The sequence below is a fragment of the Strix uralensis genome, chromosome 4 (assembly GCF_047716275.1).
Source record: "Strix uralensis isolate ZFMK-TIS-50842 chromosome 4, bStrUra1, whole genome shotgun sequence".
In the NCBI taxonomy this organism is placed as follows: domain Eukaryota; kingdom Metazoa; phylum Chordata; class Aves; order Strigiformes; family Strigidae; genus Strix; species Strix uralensis.
In genome coordinates this window covers 80,134,633-80,159,334 of record NC_133975.1, presented here as the reverse complement: position 1 = coordinate 80,159,334, position 24,702 = coordinate 80,134,633, and the positions used below count along the sequence as shown (strand labels likewise).

At 37.2% G+C, this 24,702-nt stretch overlaps 1 protein-coding gene and 1 long non-coding RNA gene across 5 annotated transcripts in view; both read left to right on the top strand.

Annotated features, from left to right (window-relative positions):
• Positions 1 to 13,605, top strand: part of ANAPC10 (anaphase promoting complex subunit 10) — a 38,152-nt gene extending 24,547 nt beyond the window's left edge. The window contains exons 6-7 of one of the 3 annotated variants that reach the window (XR_012628808.1): positions 1,644 to 1,760; positions 13,219 to 13,354. Coding sequence is in view for 1 of the 3 variants with exons in the window: in XM_074867394.1 (XP_074723495.1) it covers positions 13,219 to 13,449 (231 nt within the window). In the remaining 2 variants the exon portion in view is untranslated. Of the gene's footprint in view, positions 1 to 1,643; positions 1,761 to 13,218 lie in introns of all 3 variants that reach the window. The other 2 variants (XR_012628809.1, XM_074867394.1) reach the window with 2 other exon arrangements.
• A 317-nt stretch (positions 13,606 to 13,922) lies between these two features.
• Positions 13,923 to 22,705, top strand: LOC141943006 (uncharacterized). Of its 2 annotated transcripts, none has more exons than XR_012628807.1 (3): positions 13,923 to 14,402; positions 15,571 to 15,640; positions 16,227 to 22,705. It is a non-coding gene; the product is annotated as an uncharacterized LOC141943006 (long non-coding RNA). The 2 variants fall into 2 exon arrangements; XR_012628806.1 differs by having other exon boundaries at positions 13,923 to 14,851.
• The last annotated feature ends 1,997 nt before the right edge of the window (positions 22,706 to 24,702 follow it).

Genomic DNA, 24,702 nt, shown 5'->3' with positions numbered 1-24,702 from the left:
CCTGATTCCAGCTCTGCAAATTTATGAAAGTGTATTCTGGCTCGTATAAAACTACCCAGCTGAACCTCTGACAGATATACTCCTATTTCTTCTCTTTTAAAGTTCATTCGTAAGGAAATATGTCTCCAGTGAGACATGTTTATGAATTTGGGATCGTTCTCAGATGAGGCATTGCATTTTAAATTTACGCAAATAGTTTTCACAACAGTCTCTTGCATTTGTTTCCAATGAGTAAATATTCCTTGAGTTGAGCATTACATCTGCTCCTGATCCTGTGAAATGTTACTCTGCATTTGCTTATTGAAATCTGGCATGCTATAATGAACTTGAGTAATGTTACACTTACCGGGTTTTGCCCCACTTGCCTTTACTGAGTGTCTGCATCCACAGAGTCCTTAAACATTTTTGCATCTGGATTACTCGTTTGTATACTAATACTTCTGCAGGATTCGGTGATTATTTACATAGGTTTAGGGTCTTTAAATTCCTTTATTTTAGTAGAGGCAACCCTCTTTCATTCTCTGCTTGCTCAGAAACAAGTCATTCCTGTGGAACCAGGAGAAACCCTTTCACTTAACCCCATTGGTTTTGTGTCTTACTAAGCGACAACTTGTCCTCTTGCTGGTAAAGAATAAGTAGGATTTTTAAATTTGATAGCACTCCATAATTTATTGCAGTCTTTCTCTAACAATTAAAATCACTCAGGAACTACATTTTCGTGTAACTGATAAAATGTTAGAGCCATGCAGTTTTGTGGGCCTCTCTTTTTGTGGAAGATCAGAAATCGAGCTCACGTCAATGTATAATAAGTGCCCTTTTCAGTGAGCAGAATGTTTTTCTTTTGGTTTAGATGTACTTTCTTCCCCTCACCTATGCTAGCAGCTGCTACTACTACTACTGACTTTTTAAAAAATCTTGTGCTAATCACATTTTCTTATATTTATTCATTTCCCATATTAATTTTCTGAAGCGTTCCAGCATTCTCTGGAATGCAAAGTGCAAGGCATGAAGTGTAATCACTAGGCTATCTCCTCTAAGTTATTCAAGATGATTTGATATAAGATTAACTCTGTGGCTAGTTTTCAGACACTTAAATCTTTAATATTCATTGCATAATCTGATTTTTTTCAAATACTTTCTTTGTATAATTTAACTGTAGCTATGTCTAGACATATTTCCTGGATATGGCTAAACAATTTTGAAGGTAAATTATGAGCTGATTTTTTTTTTCCGCTTTCACACAAACATAGTATCATTCCATTAGATATGTTAGAACAAATGGGAACTGCAGACATTGGAAGTACAGTTTTCATCCATTTTGCAAACCTCTGCACCTTTGTAAGATTAGTTATTTCCCAGTAGTGTTTTCAGTCACTTCCATTTGCAATAAATTTGTGCAGTGCATCCATACAGTCCATTTATATTGTTTCTGCTTGTACCCAGCAGTTCTGGTTTGGAAAAATTGATAGGACCTCTTCCTTTATGCTCTTCTACCTCCAGTTTTCTGATATTGTAATTCTGTTTGCCTTGAGGTCATCTTGTATAAGGCCATGGCTTAACAAGTAACTATTGTAGGATTTTTCTTTTAAAGCACTCATTTCTTTGCTTACAGGAAATTCTGCTTATTCTCTCCTTTCTTGTAGGATTCTGTGGTGTTCTGTTACCTTTGATAAGAGGCAGCTGCTGATATTAATGCTTTGTCCCCTTCTTCAGTCAGCAGTCCCATTTGTAATGTAATTTCACCTGAACTTCAAAGGGAGGTGGGTTATATATTTTCAGACTACTTTGTAGCGTGTTCCACTGCTCTTGTTCAATCTGTTTTCTGTTCTCTTTGTATATCTCTCTGCTCTTCACTTTCTGCTATCATAGTTTGTGGTTTCCCCTACCTTTATTCAGTAGGTGGCTGAAGTGCTACGGTCTTCCCTGAGAGCACCTGACTCACTTGGAAAGTGTAGGAGATGATGTCCTTATTTTGAATGGATGCTGCTTTGAAGAGGGACTAAGGGTTTTAGATCTTAGTACAGGAATTAGAAAATCACAGGGTTTTTCAGTGCTTTTGGTGGGGAGGGAACTCAAAATTCATGACTATGATAAGAATTTAATTAAAAGGGCTAGTTCAAGTAATTTTTAAGAACTTTTGTGTCCTGTTTCCTTTGTTATGAAAACCTTAGTGCACATACTTAACCAGATGGGTGATTTTGAGACTTCTGTCACTATTTTGTATTTTGTGTTGTGACTATAAAGTTTGAATGCAGATAGTGCCATTTGTTGCAATGAGGTTGGGAAATTGTAGGGGTTTTTTCTTTTGTTTTGTTTGACACTTTTTTTTTTTGTAAAGCAGTCTCCCTGATTTTTCCCTGTCTTCTGATCAGGTAAAAGTAACTGGAAGAGTTTTCAAAGAAACAGTGCTATGAATTGCATTTTCCATGTTTATGCCATTGTTTGCTTCATTTTTACAACAGTTGATGCTTTAAACATGTAATTGTTAAAGAATCTTCTGGTTTTATTCTGTATGGTCACACAGCATACCAAAAATGACTTGTGTCAGCTGGTCATCATCTGCCAGACTCCTGCTTAGTAGGATACTTACCTGTTACTTGGTGTATGTGGGGGCCTCCTCCTTAGTTACTTGCCCATAAAATGAAAAAACATTGCGGTGAGATAAGCTTTTATGACTTGAAGGCTATATATTTTCTAATAATTTTTGTGGTTTTTTTAAATGTACTGTTTCCTTTCTCACATCTGCATCTGTAATAATCTGAGCTACTGATAGTTTCAGTTGGATAGTACCCTGGTTTTTTTTAAAAAATAATCCTTCATCCCTCTTTCAGAATGCTGGAATTTTGGTAAGTTTAAAGACTTAAAGCAAACCATAGCTTTTCTATCATCAATTTTTAGACCGGGCTGTCCAGATGCAGTCTGTTCCAGTGTGTCTGCAACTTAGACTTTAAACAACTTAGATACCAGAAGCAGACAAACTGAAGCAGAAAGTTTGTTTTGGGCTGCATTACCTATTTTTGACACTGTCAGCCAGGCCACCACTCTAGAGCATAAGCTCAAGAATTTTTTTGTTGCTGTTTCAGCTTCAGTGTACAATCTGCCAAGCTCAAGGGAAGTAACTGAGATTCACACTGGAGCCAAGTCCCTGTAGGTCTGAAGGATTTCCCCTGATAACCAGGAGTCTTCTCAAAGTTTAACATCAGTGCATCTGCAAAGGGATGGCGTTCCCATGTATTGTGACAGCTGGTTAATGAGACGTAGGTTCCGGCAGGAGAGTGCGAATGAGCTTAGGATATGTTTGCCTTCGCTTCCTCCACTCTTGACTGATCCTTAAATGAATTATGAAAACAATTTTTTATTAAATTAGAGATCCAAAATTTCACAGCTGTTATGAATGATTTTAGTTGGAGACAGTATTTCTTCTGGAGCAACAGGTTCCTGTTAAGATGGAATCTGTTTTAGCGGAAACCAAACTAAACTTAGATGGCTTCCTGCTGTGGGTTGAAGGTTTGCTTTGGGATTTTAGGCCTTATTCATATACACGCACATATGAAACTCCATGCTAGATTGCGTTGTCACTCTCTATTTGCTGATTTGATCATTCTGCTTTCCAAAGGAACAGGGAGAGGGTTTTTGTATTTTTCTTAAGTTGCAGTGGACAGGATGGCTGGCACTTAAAACATACACAGACAAGGCAGCCCTTCTCTAATGAGATTTTTATTTATGGATGTGTCAAATACAAACTCTATTATGTGAAATTTCAAGTGAGCTTGCTCAACAAAGAAAAAAGGATTTTAAAGATGTGGGACTTGAGAGCAGACTGTCCAACCCTATTTAACACTTTCAGCTTTCTCTGAATCATATACGTATATCTTGAGACATATTTTTGTAATGAATTTTGAACTGCTTGTGCATCATCCCTCACAAAACATATAAAAAAAAAAGTATATGGCACAACAAATGTGAAAACAGTGTAAACAGTGTTCCTTTCTTTCCAGAGAGACTTTCCTAGGAAACAATCTGTGATAAATTCTTGATGTTTTCTGCAGATACATTTTCTAGAATGAAGAGTTGTTTTCAGCCAAATTCTAGAGGATGAAGTATTCAAAGATTGTTGTCTTTTTTTTCTCCTTTCCTTTTTTCTTGCACTTTTTCTGCAACCCAAAGTTAGGCAGACAATATTTCCCAAAATGACAACTGAGTAAGACAGTTTTGGCTGACAAACCCCCCATAGCCGAGTATTTGGCAGGCTGTTTATTTGTGTCTGGGGTTGCACGTACCTGACAGTACACACGTTACCAGTTGTGCGAGCGGCTGTGATAGGCGGGTGCGATGGGCAGGGTGGTGGTTGCTTAAGTACCACGGACAGGGGCCCCTCCATGTCTGTCCAGACCAGCCCGCTCTCAACCTGTGGCACTTCCACCAAAGGGACTTCATCTGTCAGGAGTTTCTTCCGTGGGCAGTTCAGCACAGCCTTGACCCTCTGGTAGGCATCAGTATTTATGATTCTTTAGCATTTGATAGTTTTGAAACAGCTGTTTTTCCTGCGAGTCCATGTCATAAAATTCTTGGTGTTTCATGGCATGTGCAATTGTATCCCATTTTCTCCCATTTGACAATAGTCCCATGTGTGTACTTACTCACCAGAGACTCCCCTCATGTCTAAGACTTAACTGTTGTCCTCTTACATGCTCCTCATCTGATTTCCAAAGATTTCAAAGACAAACTATGATAGCAGTAGTAATGCAAAACCTGACTTTCCCTGTTTAACACTTCATGGATTAAATTTCAATGCCTTATTCTTCCTAAGTTTATACCTGTTGTAGTATTGAAATTTTTCTGAATCAATGAAGTACATCTGGGAAGAGATTGCATGGTTTGATCAGCAGAATCAAATCAGATGGTTCCTTGATTATTTTTTTTTTTACCATATGGGGAAATTCTAATCAGGACACCTCATTCTAAAGAATATCAAAATGGCCCAGTCAATGAAACTGTTTCATGAGTTGGCTGGTGAATCACTTTTCTGCTCATCATAGCTCAGTTGGCATAATCTGCTTGAGAAACATGCCTGGTTTTGTGATCTACAAGGTGATAGAACCCAGTGACATTGTTCAACATGTGTTGTACTGCTTATGTAATCCAACCATGAAATTTAGAAAGGTGGTATAAGAATCTCTGAGCATCGTAGATGCTAATCCTTGGCGCACCATGCAAGGAGGATAGGGCTTGCTGGTTACCCACCCAGAGAACCTATCCATGCACTTTTGTAGAGCAGCTATTTACCTCTAGTAACTGTGAATCTAGGAGGTGTTGTAGTTTAGCTGCTATGATTGAGCCTGCATTAAGAAACCATAGGCATGTAGGTGTTACAAGGAAATGAGAATAGATCAAGACTGGTTTTTATGTAGGGGACCACTAGGCAGTATAGGACTTACACATGGCACTGTTTTGTAGAATTCCAGTTCTTCAAACATATTTTTTGTGTTCCTGAGGATGATGGGATGAGGGGATGCCCACTGGCAATTCTGTATCACAGTTCCTTCTGGATAGCCATGACAAATACTGATATTCAGGTTGGTAACGATGGCAATGAGCTGGGGGAGAGAGGAGGGGCATGGTGTGATTAAATTTCAGATATAACTTCAGACAGGTTTGTCAATAGTTGTTTTTTTTTTTTTGAATTGTATCAGTGATCTATCTGCAGATACCCGTCCATCCCTCCAGTTGCATGTGTTGTGTAAAAGCTACTTGCAAGTTTTCAGTGGTATCTGTGTAGAAGCATTATATTTTTAGTTCCAAGCATTACACTAGCCTCCAACTTAATGAGTTTATTCTATTGACCACATATTTTTTAGAAAAAATAAATCTTTTGTGGTTTGAATCTTTTTTGCACCTCAGTCCATGGGTCCTTCACAACTTGTCGACTGTATTTAAAACTTGTCTGGTCATATTTTAAAGGATGAGATCCTCATAGTGGGATAACACTGTCTTAGTTGTTTCCTTCCCCATCAGAGGCTATAGCTCCAGTTTTTCGATGCCTGCCTTTTACCAGGCATTCCCAGTGAAAGATCCGCAAGATGATGGTGAGCTGCTTCTGCTTGATATAATAAAGCAAAGTGTCACTTTACAGAGCATTTTTTAAAGAATATTTAATTTTTGCAAGACCCCTTACCACTTCATTCACCAGTTCAGAAATGAGTGAAGTGAAGACAAGCTATGGGTGATTCTGGACATACATACCCTGTCACTTACAAACAGTTTAATTGCATAAACTGAATTGGCACACTTGATGCATTTGATTACTTGTACGGGTACAAATGATTCTGAGAGAAGCTTGGCAAGATGTGTTGAAAACTGTTCTGTGTAAAATTAAGTAAAATTTAGTGCATTCATGAAAACTTGGCCTAATACATTTCGTCATTTTTCATAGTGTTTCCCTGTTAGGTTGAGCTGATTGAGCACTTCTCTAGTATGTTTTCAGGGTCTCTGTGGTCTAGTTGATCTCTGTGCTACTTCTAGACTCAGATACATATTCTATGACAAATATTTATTTTGGTAATCTGTATCAGCAAACTTTACTTACTCTTTCTAGTGTATTTACTTACTCTTTCTTGTGTATTTAGTTGTCTTTATTTTAATTGGATACAACTTGCTAACACCTGGGCATTGGTTAATATTTTACTGTTTCAATCTGGAGCAGAATAGTCTGAAGAAGGAGGTTCTATAAAACTTTTTCAAGGATCTTTTTGACCTTTCTCCTTCCCAATCTTCCCAAAAGTTATTTCTTGCAGCTTGTTTGAAAAAAAAGCTTATATATGATAGAGATTTTTAGTATTTACAGGTTTTGCTGCTTATTCTTATTCTTTCTTATGCTTATTCTTTCGCTGCTTAATATATCTTATTCTGCAACTAGTCCCCTGCCTGCCTAAATCTTCCTGATGGATGGACTCTTGAATCTTCCTAAGGGATGGATTGCGCTCCTCTAGACTCTTCAGGAACTGCTGTTTGGAAGAATGGAAAACTTCTCTTAGCTAATGGACTGAAGTTAGATTTCTTGACCATTTAAGGAGGTGACTGATTAAGACCACAGAGCCACCTCCTTAGGTGGTCGTTGCTTCATTAGAGCAAAGAAGTGCGCTTTTCACAGTGGGTCCTTTGAGCATGTTTCTGTGTTTCTTGTTAAGCTGCTAATGTGGTGTCCCTTCTTTGACTCACTTGGAACTTGTGAAGTTTCTTTTGGACATGCTTCATTTTTCTGCTGGAACTGGTGCATCACTGCTATTAACTGGTTTTCTTCCTTCCTAAGTGAAGTGATGGCTGAAGCCCAAGCTCTGCTACTTCATGTGTTGACAGTTCCAATACTTGGAATTACGCAGAGGCCTACTGATTCTGAATCCTGGTAGCTATATGGTAGGACATGGCAGCTATGGAAAGAGAAATTTGGAAATTTAGCTAGCCTTCTTTCTCTTTGCCAGTTGTGAAAACGTATTTGGATAGTTGTAAAAAAACAATGGCTAAACAGGGAAAAACCTTTCCCATATTTGATCACTTTGCTTGGAGAAAGCCTGTGCATTGATAAATACTTAATTTCTGAAAATAGCATTTATTTCCTCTGGAACTTAGTTTTATAATCTTCTGCTTGGAAGAATACATTATTTATTGATAACACCTGCTTTGAAAAGCTTAGTGTTTTTATATGGTAAGAATTAATTAAGCACATAGGCAATATTTGTGAACAAAAGTCTAGCCACTATTAATTTCAAAGGTGGCTAAGTCATTACAATAAAAAGAAGCAACTTTAACAGCTTTATGAGAAAAGTAGGAGGAGTAGAATCAAATGCTGTTTGGTTTCACAGCCTGTTATAGGGACAGCCACTAGAAATATGTGTTGCCATTTAGATTTGGTAGTACAGATGATGAAATGGAAATGTGATGAGGTACCAACATCTCGGAATCATGTTGTAACATGCTGAAGCTGTGGTGGCAGCAGTAGGTCTTAGCTTTCTGTCAGTACATCTGTGCAGAAGAGGATTTTTTTTTTTCTCCAGGGTAAGAAAACAGACTGCTTTTACTTCCTAGATATGCACAGAAAAACTTATTCCACTGAAATCTGGGAGCCCTGTCTAGCACACGTTCCAGATGTGTTTGTAATGATCCTGAATATGAAACTACTTGCAGTGGTGTTTTTCCTTTCTGTATTTTCACAGAAGATATCTCCACAGGGCAACAAAAATCATGTATTGTTTCAAGGATGTTAGCTTACTGTAAATATAGCAAACAACTTGGGTTGGGTTTATAAGCCTAGCAGAAGTAGCAGTTTGAGTTATATGCCACTTTGAAGACACCACAGAATTTAAGCAGAATATCACTGAGTATGGAAAAGAGGTCAATATTAATTTAAGTAGGATTAAGTACAATAGAAAAGCCTTCTTTGGATGAATGATTTCCTAGCCTACAAGGAGGCCAGCAATACCAGTGTAGAACAAGCTTCCTCTTAAAACCTCTGGTCTTGTGTTCAGTCATCTTTTTGAAGTGTAGCCTCAAGTTGCTTTGGCCTTGAATTTTTTTTTATTTGTTTTGTGGTTTGCATCTTCTAGGGTAAAACACCCATTAGTTGCAATAGTAGCCTTGCCAAATGTGTATGGAATTCTGTAGAACCTCTGGACTACACAAAAAAGTGAAGAAATAGGGCTATTAAATTGTCTGGGGAGGAGACTTCTGTTGAGAACACTATTGCTGCTTTGACTTTCAAAATAACATGGATTACTGGGGTGGGAGTATATATCCATAGGTAAAGCTGTAGCACACAGAGGACTGCAAAAATGAGAAAGCAATGGAGAGAAAGCAGAAGAGATAGATAAGAGTATGTAACAGCAGCAAAGGACAAGTGTGTGATTTTTCCATTTCAATTTTTATCGCTTTGTTCCTTTATTTTGACTTTCATGCTCTTCTTGTTTACCAATTGTCACAAAATTTATATTATTAGAAGCAAATTCACCCCCCCACCCCCCCACCCCCAAAAATCCCCCAAAAACCAGTAAACCAAAAAACTACAAACCCTAGGCTTTTAGTATATTGTATGTAAGATTAGTCTAGAGCCACTGAGTTACTAATATTGAACTTGTATTGATTCTTTCCTTTGTTTCCCTTATTAACCTTTTCTGGTAAAACATGTAATATGTAACAGAAGGAAACTTCCAATTTTTAATTTCACTCAGGTAATTAATAATATAGTTGATTTTTAAAACTTTCCTGGAAGCCAGTTAATTGTGACCAATTCTTAATGACCTACATAGGAGGAAAAACACAGGTGGAAAATTAACCTGATATTTTCTCATAGTGGACTTAGGCTGTAGAGTTGGGGTGAAACGTGTGTGTGTGTGTGTATATATGTATATACAGTGGCTAGTGCTTTTGACGAACAGGGTTGACACCAAAGTCAACTGAAATGGATTTAAAGTATAGTATTTACTATAGGTAGAGCTGCTAGTGCCACCTGTACTTAAGGTTGTGTGTTCCATTTTAAGGCTTAACTCTTAGTTACTTTATAACTTTTGCCAAAGTTCAGTTCAGACGGATTTTTCCATGCCAGATGTCTGCTTTGGGTTGAATTTTTTTGAAAGTTTCAGCCAAAGTGTTCTGTTCCAAGAATAAGGCTAGTGAAAAGTATGCTATTTTGCTTGTGTGAGAATATTCTGGTGTACTTCTTTGATGCTCCAGTGCCCCCAAGCTCTGAAGCGAGGATTTGAAATTTGGCAATAGTTCAGCCTTTGTGTTGAGGATGTGCCTTTTGCCTCCCTGTAAAAATCCACCCAAATTTCCAGACCGGTTTACAAGGCTTTGAAAGATTGCCATTTGCATGGGCTTAATAGGAATTTCTTAAAACTTCACAGTAAGTTTCCTTTAGATTCTGTTCACACTGGGAATGCTCCGGGCAGAGTAGAGCTGCATATTTCATCCCACTTCTGCTAGGAGTTGTAACGGCTGGATCTGAGTGCTGACATTGAACTAAGAGTGGGCAGCATTTTGTCTTGTACCACCACCGCCTATTCCCATGTCCTATTCCTTCTCCCTGGTGAAGGACCTGGGCCCTTTGGGAAAAGAAACTGTCTTGCTCATCTGAAAAAGCATGACAGATGTGGAGGAGAGGAATTTAGGAGCGTGTGTGTGTGTCTGATTTGTACCATTCCTTTGGTCACAGAAAATGTGTGTATCATACTAGCAAAATATGATTTCCTTTTCTAGTGGATATTTAGATAATAATCATTGTGTTGTATTTAAACTTCAGTAGCTGAGTGGGTCTCGAGGTTTTAATCATTTTACTGAACTATGTAGGCATCAATTTAAAAAAGTTAGACTCAAAAAATGTCACAGTACAGTGATGTTATTTAGAGGGCAAAAATCAAGAGCTCAGTTCAAACATTTAAGTCTAACTCAGAGTTCTTGCACTTAATACATTGTAGTAGAGCCTCCAACTGCATCACAAGTGTCACATGCTTTGTTCAAGAGGCAACTATTTGATTGGAATGAGGAAAGAAGTCTATTCTGAGGATGAGTCCAGGATTTGTATAGTAAAGGATGTGTATTCGTGTGGTGCAGAAGTTGGAACATGTGGAGTAAGCGAAGCAGAGATTTCAGGAATTAAAAAAAGGCTTTGTGGCTAAGACAGCTGAATGCTGCTTGATGAATTGTGTGCAATCTGTGCTTAGTCATGGTGTTTTTACATGATGCACTCAACTTCTTCTAGGTGGCTGCTCATACTGTGTGTTCTACTGGCTGGTTTGAGAACTCTATCAGTTTGCAGAAATGCAGACACTTAGAACTGCAAGTGAACTCAGTGGGAGCTAAGCCGCATGTAAAATACTGTATGTTACTAAGGGCAGTAAAAATCAGGTTCAAAGTATGTGAAATTTGACATCTGGAACTAGGGAATATTTTAATCTAATTAACCTAACGCCGCAGTTGCCTGTTTTACAGATGTAGAAATGACTTGTCCCATCTCTGTAGGAAGGCTTGTGAAGAAGTTGGTTGCCTTTGTAGCAGGACTGAAAAATACCATGCTGTAAATAAAGCATATGACCGCCTCCCATTGATCAGGGATGAAACAAAGCACTGATAAATATGTGATCAAAAGCTTATTTCTGTAATAAGATACAAGTACATTATTATGTTAGTTGCAACCCTTAACTCTTCCATGCTTTCCTTTTTGACCCTGATAACTCTTTTAAAAATAAGATGTGATTTTCTCCATGAATTTAATAAGCATCCAGCTTCCTTTTGTACAAACAGTTCAATTTTGCCAATCCCTTAGTAGCTCTCTTGATTCTGAAGGTGGAGTCATTATTTCACTCTTGCAATTTCTTTCCCAATAAAGCATGCACACCTGAACTGCATCGTATCTGTCTGAAACCAATGATGTCAACCTGTAGAAAGTGTTAATTTTTTTTTTTTTTACTGTATCAGCTACTCTGTTTCATACTGATCCAAGCATAAAAATCTCAATATCATAGCTCCGGAACTTAAATTTTCCACTTTCAATCAGCAGTCAAAATTTGTAAACCATGAGAATAATATTATAATTCAAGTTTAATTAGCAATAACCTTTTAATTCTCCTCTAAATCAGAGCCACTTTACCTTAGTGCTAGTTGAGTAAAATATTACTGGGACTCTCATTCTTTCTGTTCACTGTGGAGATGGAAAGCGTATTTGCTCAAACTGCTGACTACTACCTCACCATGATAAACTTCCCCTTTGTAAAGCTGCTTCAACAATATGTCATTTTTATCACTTTGTAAAGCCAAATGTTACCTGAAGTTTCCCATGTAAAAAAAGATTTTGTAGGGTTTTTCAAAAGGGACACGGTTACAACAAATAAGTGAATGTGTGTTTGTGGAAGTGTCTAGCTCCCAGCGTGAAAAAGATTTGCTGCGAAGGTTTAGTGAATTTAATGCTTAGGAAATTATTTGTTGGAGAGTTTTGCATTGTGGTTTGTTGTTTTTTCTTTCTTTCTTTTTTCAAGGTGGAGGTGTGAGAGGTTATTTTGTCTCTTTAAAAATAGTCATCAAACTTTTTTGTTTCATGGGTCATTCCCTCAGGGTGTTTGCTGCATTTGAAACAGTAGATCTCAGATGGGTCTTTTGAAAGCTTCAGCAAAGGCAAGGTATTTGACAAGATGTTTGTCATGCAGTATTTACAGGAGAAAGATGGGAATTTTGAGCTGCTCAAAGCATAGATCTTCCTTAGAGGAACTCAGCTGCTAAGGATAGCAGTCTTATTTGCTTAGCTGTGTAAAATCCACTTGTTTGTGGACAACTGTTTGGGTTTTTTTTTTTCTTTTCCCCCAAGAGTTCCGCTTACTTGTGTGCTCTTCCATATGTGTTTTGATCTGTGCTTTGAAGTTGGGCAACTAGCTTTAAACAAAAGCTGTAACCACACTTCAGCATAGCATCTAGCTTGATTTCGGCACGCTGATGTGTCAGTGATGTGGTTTAGTTAATGAATTGCCATTCTTCGCTTGCTTTGACATTGGTTTCTGTAGGATTAAAATTAAAAAAGAAAAAAATAATCATATTACACTTGGTTTGTTGTATAAAAGCCAAGTCGAGATGGACCTCAGAATGTGATTAAATGGCTGTGGAGCAACTATTAGTTGGCCAGGCATCTGTCTTGACACAGGCGAGATAAAGTCTGTGAGCTATCCTGTATTTTTTCCTCTGTCACCTTCCTTTTCCTCCTCCACGGGCCCTCTAATAATCTAAGGAATTTCTGAAAACCCAGACTTTGTGTGGGTTTAGTTTCCTATGTAAGTCATTCTAGCATATTTTAGTTCAGAGTGCCTAGATAAAACAGTTTAAGATGTGTATTTTCTGTCATCTTTGAGCAGCATACTTCAGTAACAAGATCCAAATAGTACTGCTTTGACTTTCTTGAATTTATACTCAAGTCTGTATTTCTTTTATATTGATTTTTAGTTTAAGCTTAAGGCACAAAATGAAGGGTAGATTCTGAAAGGCAAAAGCAAACACAACTGTGTCCAGTCACACCAGCAGTAAACTAGCTATGAGCATTCAACTGTACTATTTCAAATTCATTTGACAAAGTAACTAAAATCTGATTTGCAAGACTCTGCTTTATTAAATAGGTTTAATAAGTGATCACCTATATTAATTAACTGTTTCTGAATGTTTTGCCTTTTTTTGTCTTGTTTTTGGCAGCAACTTGAATTAGTGGAACCAAGCGGCTGGATTCATGTTCCTTTAACAGATACTCATAAGAAGCCTATTCGCACGTTTATGATTCAGATTGCTGTTCTAGCTAATCACCAAAATGGAAGAGACACTCACATGAGACAAATCAAAGTGTACACCCCAGTGGAAGAGAGCTCTATTGGTAAATTTCCTAGATGTACAACGATTGATTTCATGATGTATCGCTCTATAAGATAAAATTTCTTAATGATAAATAATAAAGGCATTTTTTAATGGTGGTGTCATTGCTTAAGTGTTCAGATACTGAAAGAGCAGGGTTTACTTCAGTATAATTGTATCTTTATGCTTATAGTTTGTACAGTTTTGAAATAAAGATAATCTTGTCTTACAGTATATTGTAGTCTGTAAGTCTGCATTGCCTTTGCTTGGAGTCTTTTGAGTGCTCTTGTACTGTCTGAGAGGAGGAGGGGAAAAAAAAAGGGGTGTTTTAACGTATTTGTGACTTGGAATCAATAATTGATATATTACAGTTCTTTTTTTTGGGTGATTTCTCTTCCTCCACTGATCATGCATGGAAATAGTTTGTTCTGTGGTGTTAATGTTCATTCCTTTACCTAGAAGTTGCTCTTTTTAAAGAGATTCTTCTTGAACAGACATGGTTTAAAGACGTTGCCAGTAGTGTTTTCCCCTTACTGCTTATGTTCATGTGTTGTACCCTTTTCTGTATAGGTTTTTTCTGCTTAATGACTGTCTGCATGGATTTAGCCTTCATGACTGTGACATAGATCATAAAATCATGGACTATCTCAAGTTGGAAGAGATCCATTAGGATCGTAGATTCCAACTCCCTGCTTCTTGCAGGACTACCTAAAGCTAAACTGTATGACTAAGAGATGTTCACATGCTCCTTGAGCTTGGTGCGGTGACCACTTCTCTGGGAGAGCCTCTTCCAGTGACCAGTAACACAATGAAGCTGACAGTGACATGAAGAAAACTGAACCTTTCCAAATTACTCAATACAGTATGTAATTTAATATAGATACACTGAGTATAGGTCATCTAGATGTGATAGCTGTTCAAAACAGGAGGACAGTTAGGAATGCTCCAACATCATACAATAACGGTAGGAATGAATCTTGAAGGTCCAATGCACCTCCTAAAGTACTGAGAACTCACGTATATAACACAAGGTAATCTCAGACTCATAGCATAGAGTTTTAAAGTAAAGAACATTGCAAGGAAAATGTATGCTTTGTGTACTTGCTGTGAGTAGGAATAACACCTTTACTAATGTCTTCTTGTAATGGAATTACTAGTTCTTTTAACTTTTAAAAAAACTAAGTAGATTTTGGAAAGAGAGGCTGTTGAAGTAAAGGGTTTCTTTTTAAAATGTTCAGTACTGATTAAACCCCTTCTTCCTCCTAGCCCCATAAAAGTTGATGGTAAATCCGATCTAATCTCAACCAAGGAAAACTTCTGACACTTCTTAATTGTGAGCAAGGAAAGGCTAATACTAGTGGAGGCTCATCAAGCAATGATACAGCATCGTCCAGAGCAGAAAGGAGGTGAAATAGAGGAAAACAGGGAGGCTGTCAAGGATAAAGATTCAGCTGTTGAAACCCTTTGTATCCTTAATGAAGTAAGCTGTTTAATGAACAGTTTTCTTCTCTGGCTGAGTTCCACAGTCTTTAGGAGGGTATTTAAAATGGGCATTTCCTGATAATGAACCTTGTAGACAAGTCTATGACTAGCCTGAGTTCTCTATTTAAATGTGGATTCAGTCATTTCGGGAGGACCTTAATGGTACTTTTACCTTTCCATGTAAAGGATGTATCACCAGCAGAATTCCTGTTCAGCAGAAGCTAGTTGAACTCGTGATTTTTGCCAAGTCTGTCAGTTCAATGGATTTTATTATATAGTGTCAAGGAGTTGTACATTTCTATTCACTTATTTGAAGTAAAGTTTGTACTTTTGATGTACTGCTTCATATTTTTCTGTAAAAAAAAAACAAACAAAAAAAAAAAACAAAAAACCAACAAAAAACTCAACAAAACAAAAAACCCACCAAAAATTGGATTTATCCAGTTACTTTTGGTAAGTTATTAATAGATTTTAAAGAAAGGAGATTTAGGCATGCAATTTGCCTATTTTTCTCCAAGAAGGTAAGATTGTAGTTATCAGTCCTACCTTTGTGTTGTCAAGCCCCTGTTCCCTAATAATTCTGTGATAATTCTGAACTCTGTTCATTAACGCTTAAAATATTTTGATTCGAAGAATCTTGAAGTATTGTTTTCTGTTACATGACACTACATTATTTATTACATACTTGAATAATATATGCATTCGTTTTCTCATCAGTTCACAAAAGACCAGTCCTTGAAAAGGACAGGAGTATGTTCTGCATGAACCATCCCCAAGAGTGGTTCAGGTAAAGTTCAAGGGTTGCATAAATAATTAAATGGGTCCAAGTTAAGTGTACGTATTTCAAAGCAGCACCCATTATCATTGGGCTAACGAAGTCAAAGTGATATTGCTGTATGATGAACATTATCCAGTAGACTAGTCAGGTACAGGCCTGTCAGTGCAGTCTTGTTCTGCTTATTTCTGCCCTGCCTTAGTAGGCATCATTTTTGGATCCTTAGAGAGCTATTCCTGTTTTATTGATTTTTTTTTTTTTTTTTTTTTTTTTTTTTTTTACCCCCCCCAGGGCTCCTATGTCCATGCAGGATGGGTGCCAGTATATGTCTCAAATTTGGAATCGTTATTCTTGACAAATGTAGCTTGACTACTTATCCTGCTACTCTGAAATCATAGATGATGTTCAAATGGTTTTAAGGACCTATGATACCTGTGTTAAACTGGATGATTGATACTATGTTAAACTGAAGCTTTACTGTTGGGGAGGGAAACTGTACTTAGAAATTAAATTTAATGCAGTCTTTTAGTAGATAGTAAGGTGCACATGGCTCTTTAGAGATTAAGGCTGTAGTTACACTTTATTCTTCTATCAACAGCAGATCCAGTCTGAAGCTGCACACTCCAATATTTTCTTTTCTACCTTATTGCCAGAAATAACCATCTCCATGGTGGAGCCTCTCAGATGCTTCCATGGCTGTTCGCTAACCTACATCTGTGAAACAGATCCTTGGTCCTTATTTGACTCTTTAAAATAAGTATATTCTTAGTATTGGGTGGAAGCAAGTAATATCTGTGGTGAAACTGTGGGAGTGAATAGTGAGTTATGATGATGAGAGTGGGAGTAGATTAAAAGGGAGAGTACAACTAGTAACTCCTTCAACTGCTGCTGAGAAAATAATATATGACCATGCCTGAAAGGCAGTATAAAAATGCAAACTCGTTACTACAGTTTGTGTCTTGCTCTTTGATATTCAGTGTTACTTGAAAACATGTGCGGTGGCCATTCTAAATCCATCTTAAGTCTTTCCTATGTTGTTTTGTAACAATTGTAGATATATTGCATTGGTATTTAACATCTGTGCAAGGACATTTTTTTTTAACATCTGTGGAGCTTAGTCACATAAGGCTGCTGACTTTTTATGATGAGATCCTAGAGGATTGTGTCTGAAAATAAAGCAAGTTACTGTCTCTGTGTATTAATATAGTACTTGCTATTTGAATTGGGATAAACAAACTGGACTGCCAAACAATTGCAGGCAGCTACTACACGTATGTTGTGTTTAACTGCTACTTTTTCCTCATTTTTTTCAGACACACAATTATCTGGGATCTTATCACTTGAAAGAGCAATTTAATGTGACTAAGCACCAAAATTGCTGAGCATACAGATCTTTCCAAAGACTGAGTTTGAGAACAGAAAGTTCCTGTAATGTTAATTTAGTTAAAGCTTATATTTTGCCTAGCCACATGCTGCTTTGGAAAGTGTCAACAAGTGCTGTAAATTACAGTTAACTGCTAACGTGTGCTAGAGATCCAAAATTGCAAACCTAAAGAAAAACCAGAATGAGTTACCTTTGCAGTGAAAATTCATAAAGATAAACATTCTTAGACTCATGTATGAATAGTGCGAATACTAGAACCATTTTGATGCTGATAATGAATTTGCAGGTTTTTAGTGAAAATGGGAATAATGTTTCAGCTCTATATGCTTGTGTCTCGTATACGTTTCCCACTCAGTCTGAAAAAGAAATTTCCTTTGCATCCTTTAACCATATCTTACATTCGTAACTCTTCTGTTTTCTTTTTCCCCACATGCACACTTTGGCTGCTGTTTAGAAGGAGATGTGTCCTGGGAATCTGTAGTCTTTGGTATGTCCGAGTTGTCAGGTTCTCAGTAGAAATTAATACAGAGCTATATCTCTAAAAGCATAAAGTCAACAATTGACCTGTTTGCCCTATGGGCTGGTTCTACAGATGTTAACTTCAGGGAATGCTAAAAAGAGACAGGTTGTCAGCTTGTTGCCAGCTTAAAGAATACTTTTTTTAATGATGAGCAAACAAGACTGCTTTTTCAAAGTGATGTGGAAAAAATAATCAGATCTTCACAAACATGGCTTGCTAAGAATTATAACTCTGTGCCTAAACTAAGGGTACTTATGTGAGTATTTTGGCTTGCTTATGAGAAATATGGGAGTGTAAGGTGTACTGGTTACAAGGACAACTGATCTTAAATAATTTTGATCCATAGAAAAAAGAGAGCTCTTATAAAACTTTACAAATTTTACAAGTTGTATGCTCAGGAAATACTTTTTTTGCTATTTGTCAAATAGAAACATACAATCTCAGCATTGTTTTTAGCAAGCTGACTACTAACTGAAGATATTCAAAGTTTGGAATTGAATTCAAATCAGTGACGTGTTCGATCTAAAGGTTTTAGAGAGGGGAAGAAGGTGTGTTTTTATATTCAGCAATGGCCAATACTTTAGGCTAATAACAGTTAAACACTCCCTGAGTAACTGTTTTTAGGAAAACAATGATCTAAGCAGTATACTATAGGTATGTCCCTATGCTTTGGGTCTTTTTCCTTACCCCAAATCACAAGACTTTCCCCGCAGACCTGTAAGTAGTTTCCCGATTTGTTTTTACAAACCTTGTCTCTGAAGACAGATACCTTTTTCACACTGGTGCTCTTCTCCAGCTGGAGACCAAGAATATAGTGGATGATTTTGTGTTACTACTGTAGCAGTATCAAAATTGGCTACTTTAGCAAGTAGCGACAATCCAGGAAACTGAACCAAGGGAGTTCGGAGTTGTTTGTTTCTCAAGCATTATAAAACTCTTCAGAGCTGTGTGCTGGGAATAATGCTGTCAGGGAGAGGAGAGGTAGCCACGATGCCACCATTATTCTGTGATGGCCTGTTGTGGCCATACACTAAAATATTTGATAATTTATGGTCCCTTATGACTAATATGAAAACTGGAGGGAACTACAGAAATATTTATAAAAGCTAGTAAGGTGTGAACTTTTCTCTTGTTTGATGACAAATTGTAGAAAAATTCCAAGTTAAAGCTCAGAACACTATCTCTAAACCCTGCTTTGCTTTTTTGAAAACACTCTCTAAGAAGTGGATGAGCTCTTAATTTACTTGTTTTCTGTTGATGGAATAGTGCTTATTAATTTCAACAGAGTATTGGGTTAGGTCCTTTTGCATATTGAATTATAGTTGCTTCCGAGTCTTAGGTTTTCAAATTTTTGTACTCTGACTAGTGTTATCTCATGATGACTTTACCGCAGTCTTTAAAATTTTGTGTTTTTTACATCTTCACTTGCTAATAAAGAAAAAGAGAATTGCAAGTTGCATCATGGCTGAAAAGTTGGCAGTTTTCTAACTTCAAGCAAGGTATAAAAGTATATCCTGAACTTTTATGTTTAATTGCAGTATCAAAAGCAGAATTACAGGGTAGATGAGAAAAGAAAGGTAGGAATCATCTTGTTTTAACATGTGCAATGTGGATTTCCCCCCCCTCCACAGCCGTAGCTTCGTCCCTCACTGTCGAAGCAGGCAGCAGTTTATAATGCCAAATGGGCTCACTGGAAAACTACCATAAAAAGGGATAAATAACAGACTATTAGCGTATTATGTGTGAATTGCTATGATTAGCTGTATTATATTGCAAATATCAGTCCTTGATTATCAGACTGTGTTTTCCATACCTTTTATTTTGTCATCTAAGATGTCATTGTTAAGTAGTCTTTTCCTATTGTATAAGAAATGTCTGATAAACGAGAGATGAAGAGTGTTTGTTCTAAGAAATCATGACTTGGCAATGACGTGAAAGATCACTTCAAATAGTGGTAATTTAAGGTTTTTAAAACTCTTTTGAAAGATACCACAGTAGGCCTTTCTGCCTCGCAGAACAGAAACGTGATTCCTAGTATAAATGAAAAAGCCTTTCTTTAAATTAAACCTTGGCTTAATTCTCTCTGTAGACTAAGAAGAGAGAGGTAGCTGAGTGACCAGGATCTTGAGGACCTTCTGTTGAAATGACTGAGAGTAACTGTGTTTTGGCGAAGTCATGTCTGTGTGTCTGCTCAGTACCACAGTGTAAACAAAAAAGGCAGATGACAGGCGAGGGTGAAGAGAGGTATTTGCTGCTCCTGGTTTCTAAAATGGAGAACAGCAAAACACTTATGTTTTGCTTAAGCTAGCATAGGGAATCTCTGGCAGAGCTGGAAGTTGAAGCCGTATCTCCTTTGTCTATCTTCTCTTATTCTGTGAAGCAGATTTTCAGAAAATGATACAGTTTTAAAGGTAAATTTTTCAGTAATGCAATTTCTGTATGTAATTCCATTTTAAAGTTTAAACTGCATTTTGGGTTTTGCTGTTCTAGTTCAATCTGTAGGGGAAATAGTTTTGCCAACATAGGTACACAACTGAAGCTCTTCAGTTGCTGCCTTAGTGCCTGCCTTAGTACCTTACCAAAAACGCATAGCGTACTGTTTAGTGGAAGAGGGATAAGCTACCTTACGTTTTATGTGGGATACTTGACATGAGATTTATATGAGCTTGCAGTCTGGCTCGAAGATCTGTGTACACGCCATTTTCCACGCTTTGTTTGGTGTAAATGTAGAATGTTGGACTTCTATTGACTTTTTTTTTATAGCTGCCCTGTACGTTAGACTTGAGATGGCTTTTGCCCAGATCCTTACTTAGACATGAGTGACCTGCTTAAAACATTACTTGCTATTTGATTCTGTAGTCGCCCTAGTCTTCACAAATAGGCGCGCTGCTAGGCTGTGGGGTGCTTGGAGCTCTGATTCAAGCTCAAGTTATTGATAACCCGACATGAAGACTATCAGACGAGGTGTTTACTGAACAGTTGGCATGTGGGTAGTTTTCTGAGAATCAAAGGCTTAATCAGACATGAACAAAGTGTGAAAGATCAAGAACTGAAGCGAGTCTTGGGACTTGTTTTTCTTCATCTCTATTATAATAGTTTAAGGGAAGTAATTGAAACATGATTTGGGCTTGAAATCTGTTCGTACACTAGAGAGAACACTAGATGTCCAGATTGCCAGTACTGATTAGCAAAAATGCCTGAACTTGTGTGTAATAAATGAAGTGATTGAAGAGGCTGAAGGACCATGGAGAGCTGCCGGTTCTTGGGAAGGCAGATCATCTCGTCACCTCAGACTGAGCTGCATCTCCAGCCAGCAGGCCATTGCGTGAAGAATCCCCACCTCTCAGAAAGCAGTAGCCAGCAGTATTTGTAATTGTCCTGAGTCAAGAACTGCAAGTGAAACAGGTGCTCAGGCAATTTATACCACTGCCTTGTGATGTAAGTTGGGCTCGCTACAGAGCAGAGTGCCGCTTGCAGTAAGTCAGGGTGACGACTGGGCCTAGTAGTTGGGTTTGAATCACATTACATCCTATAAAGAGAGAAGGAGAGTCAGAAGCTAGTGTGGGTAAACTTCTCAGGAAGTCCTGAAGACTTTAGACATTGTCAACCATAAACATGTGTCTTTATTTCAAAAGGACCAGTGGTTTTTTTCTAGAAGTCACATTTTCAGGATGGATCTGGATTAGTAATATAAAAAGCGGCAGTTTGTTACTATGCCAGGTCTAACTGCAAGAGTGATTGGTCATCATTGCTGTTACTGTGTTTTGGTCTGTGAATGAATTATGGAGACCGTTTTTAGTGGCTATTTTTCTTGAATTTACCATCCAGCTCTGCAGCTTAAGTAGAATGCATCAGAGTTCTTTGCGATCATTGGAGCGAGCCCGGGTTGACACCAGCTTGCCTACATGGAGGAATGCAGGTTTGGGACTCTGAAAAGTAGACGGTTATAACATGCAGTAGAATGCTATGCTTTGAGAGCCTGACTTGTTGAATCGGTGGTAAACTTTGGGTTCTTATTCCTAAATTTTGTCATTATATGTAAATGGTTATAAACAGTGATTGGTTGATTACAAGAATGCTTTGCATTCCTTTGCATGTATACACAAAAATAGCGGTTTATTTAATATTTCACTACCACATTATTTTACTTAATTAAAAGCAATAATTTTTTGCTGGAGCATGAGATGACAATCTAAATGCAATTAAAATGTTCATAGTATTAAGAGTATGTACACTGCCCTCCAAAGACTGGACTGCTGAAGCTTCCAGGCAGAGGTATTGGGTGGTCTGCTGTTGGTTTGGAATACTTAAGTGTTCTGCTTTAGATCAGAAAGGTGTTAAGGTGCTTTTATAAAACTGTGTAAACCATCATTAAACATTGTTCATTGAGGTAAATTTTAAGTAATCCTTCACGTGACATATTTGCTGTAGTTCCAGGCTGACATTTCAACAAGCTGTTTTACGTCAGCCTAACAATTACCTGTGACAGTTTCTCCATTTGCACCAAAGAATAAACATTTCTTGCAGCCAGTCAACACTATTAGTGTGGTTTAGTTTAATGGAAGAGGATAAAAAAACCCCGAGTAATGAAAATGATGCTAATACTGGATGCTGCTAAAGGATATAATCCAGACATAATTACATATGAAATGAGAAAGTAAGTTTGGGATCGCTGAAAGCATTAAATATCTGAACTCTGATCCCACTGAAGTGAATTACCACTGTTAATTATAGTAGGGAACAGTTAAGCCAATATTTAATACTTTAATTCAAGTAAATTAAATGGGATCAGTGACTTCGCAGTTACGTAGATAAAAACAGGTTGATCTGGAGCAGTTTTGAAAGTTTTTCTCAAATGCTTCTTTTAGTATACAAAACACCTTTCGGAGTAAATTCCAGACACATGCAATGTAGCATTGAACGTGTCATTTGTTGAAGTCCTTTTAAAATCGGAAGGTAAAAATTCCTTGTGTAAGATGAGAGCATCAGAGCTCTGTGACACTTTTAGTTTTGAGGCAGTTTATGGCCATAGATTCAGTTCTGGTGTTGTCTGAAGATGCCTACCATCATCACACTGTTGACTGGTTATCTTCTCCCACCTTCAGGAAAGCCCAATGATGGTCTTAGATCTGGCAGCTGAGCTAACAGTGTGATATTTTTTATTTTTATTTTTTTAAAATAAAAAACCATGACCCTTTTGATTGAATTGGAAATTGATCTCCAATGTATGGGATGATTCACCCATGTGTAATTGGCGTACTTGAAGGGTAGTAACTGCTGGTTGTGATGAGTGACTCCGCTTAGAGGGGAGGGCAGGCATGGATGCAGTAGTCTTGCCGGCTGCTGCGTATAGAGCTAGGAGGTGTGTTTTTAGCATTAGTAGTGCTTAAACTTTTCACTGCTACAACTGAAGCTTGGCAGTTGAACTAACGCAAGTTGAGAAGGAAAAGCACTGGATTTGGGCTCTACAGGCAGCCTGATATTACATATCAGTAAAAAGGTCACTGAGAGCACTACATGGAAATTTGTGCAATTCCTGGAATTGATTTTGGTTACTGAAACCAAGCTAGTAAGAACAATTAAATTCCCTAGTTTTCATCAATTTAGTCTTTCATAATTAAAGGAAATAACTCCCCAGAGAAATAATGTTTATAACGTGAGTAAAAAATTTAAAGCTAATATAAAATTAGCTAATTAATCAATTGAAGCAAAATGAGATTTGTAATGAAAAACTCATGTTCTTCTAACTGAAGGTGCTACTAACCTTAAAGGAATATTTAACAAAAGGAATTACCTAGGTTTCTTGAGTATAAGACTGTAGTATTGCCTGGGGGATATGTAGCTTACAGAATTGGCCAAACAAAATAACCAATAGCTGTTTCATTTCAATATTTATCATATTTTTTACTGGAGTTTCATATAATCTGTAATCTGAAGTAGCAGAGGAGAAAGCAGTCTGTACAATTGATTCTCATTCACCCTAGAACAAGCACTATTGTGACAAGCAGTGAATTTATGAAAAAGTATTGTCTAAGCATTTTAATTAGAAAACACCTCATGAAAGGAATTGTCTGGTTTTTCTGCATTTGTGCATTTCCTTTAAAAATGTTTCTCACTCTGTTTAAAGTGATTAGAAATTTCAAGTAAAAGGTGAACTATAAAATCTTACTGCCCTTTCACAAAGGAATTATTTGTTGTTTTTCTGTGTAACTGCTTCAGGTTGTTGTCCTGCTGCCATTGAAAATCAGTTGTAAAATAAATAGGTGTTCACTCTGGTGCTGCAGGGTACAATCTTTAATCCTGGACCCCGTATCTCTGAAGAGGATTTCTACTCTTAGGAATAAATAAAACCATACAATCTAATCCTTCAGTTGTCTTTAAATGAATCCTCATGATCTGTTTGGTGTGATTTTTTTTTTTTTTTTTTGTCTTTTAAATTTTTTTATCTTTAAACCCAATGTCCTGTTTATTATAATACCTACTGCTAGGCCAGGACCTTGTGATAACTCGCATTCAGTATTAAATCTTATTCTCCTGCTTTTAATTCAGACTAGTCTTAAATATTTCCAACATCATGCTTTATCCGTTCTGTCAGTTGCAGATGATATTTCCCGTTATTTGGCAGGTGACAGTGGAGAATTACAGCACTTCCTAAAGGTACATTTTCCATTGGAAAACCACCAATGTGATTGCAAGTTTAAAGGGGCAAAAGTTTAAACCAAAATCTTAGTGTGTGTGGAAATGCTTATGGGGTATTTATCTTCTAACAGAGCTAGCTGATCTTTTAATATGAGTTATGTATACCTTCATTAAGTTTGATTATTCTATCCTTCAACATATTGAACAACCATGAGAGAGTCTTAATTGAGAAGCAGCACAAAATAAAGTCTCAAGTTATATTCTACATCTTCCTAGTATGTAGATATTTAAACCTCAGTGGAGGCACATGTCCACATCTTCTTGCCGTATCCTACATACCCAGTCCTACTGTATTTTCATACTTTTATTCACTGTGGTTTTTTAAAACCCCACAATAAAGCAGTTAACGTAGGTAATCCAAAAATCATTTTTTCTATTTAGTTTTTGTCTTCCCTAACCTCTCTTTTCTACCTCCAGTAGTAATTTGCTTTTGATTATTCCTGTCTGATTTTTTTTTTCTTTACCTTTTTT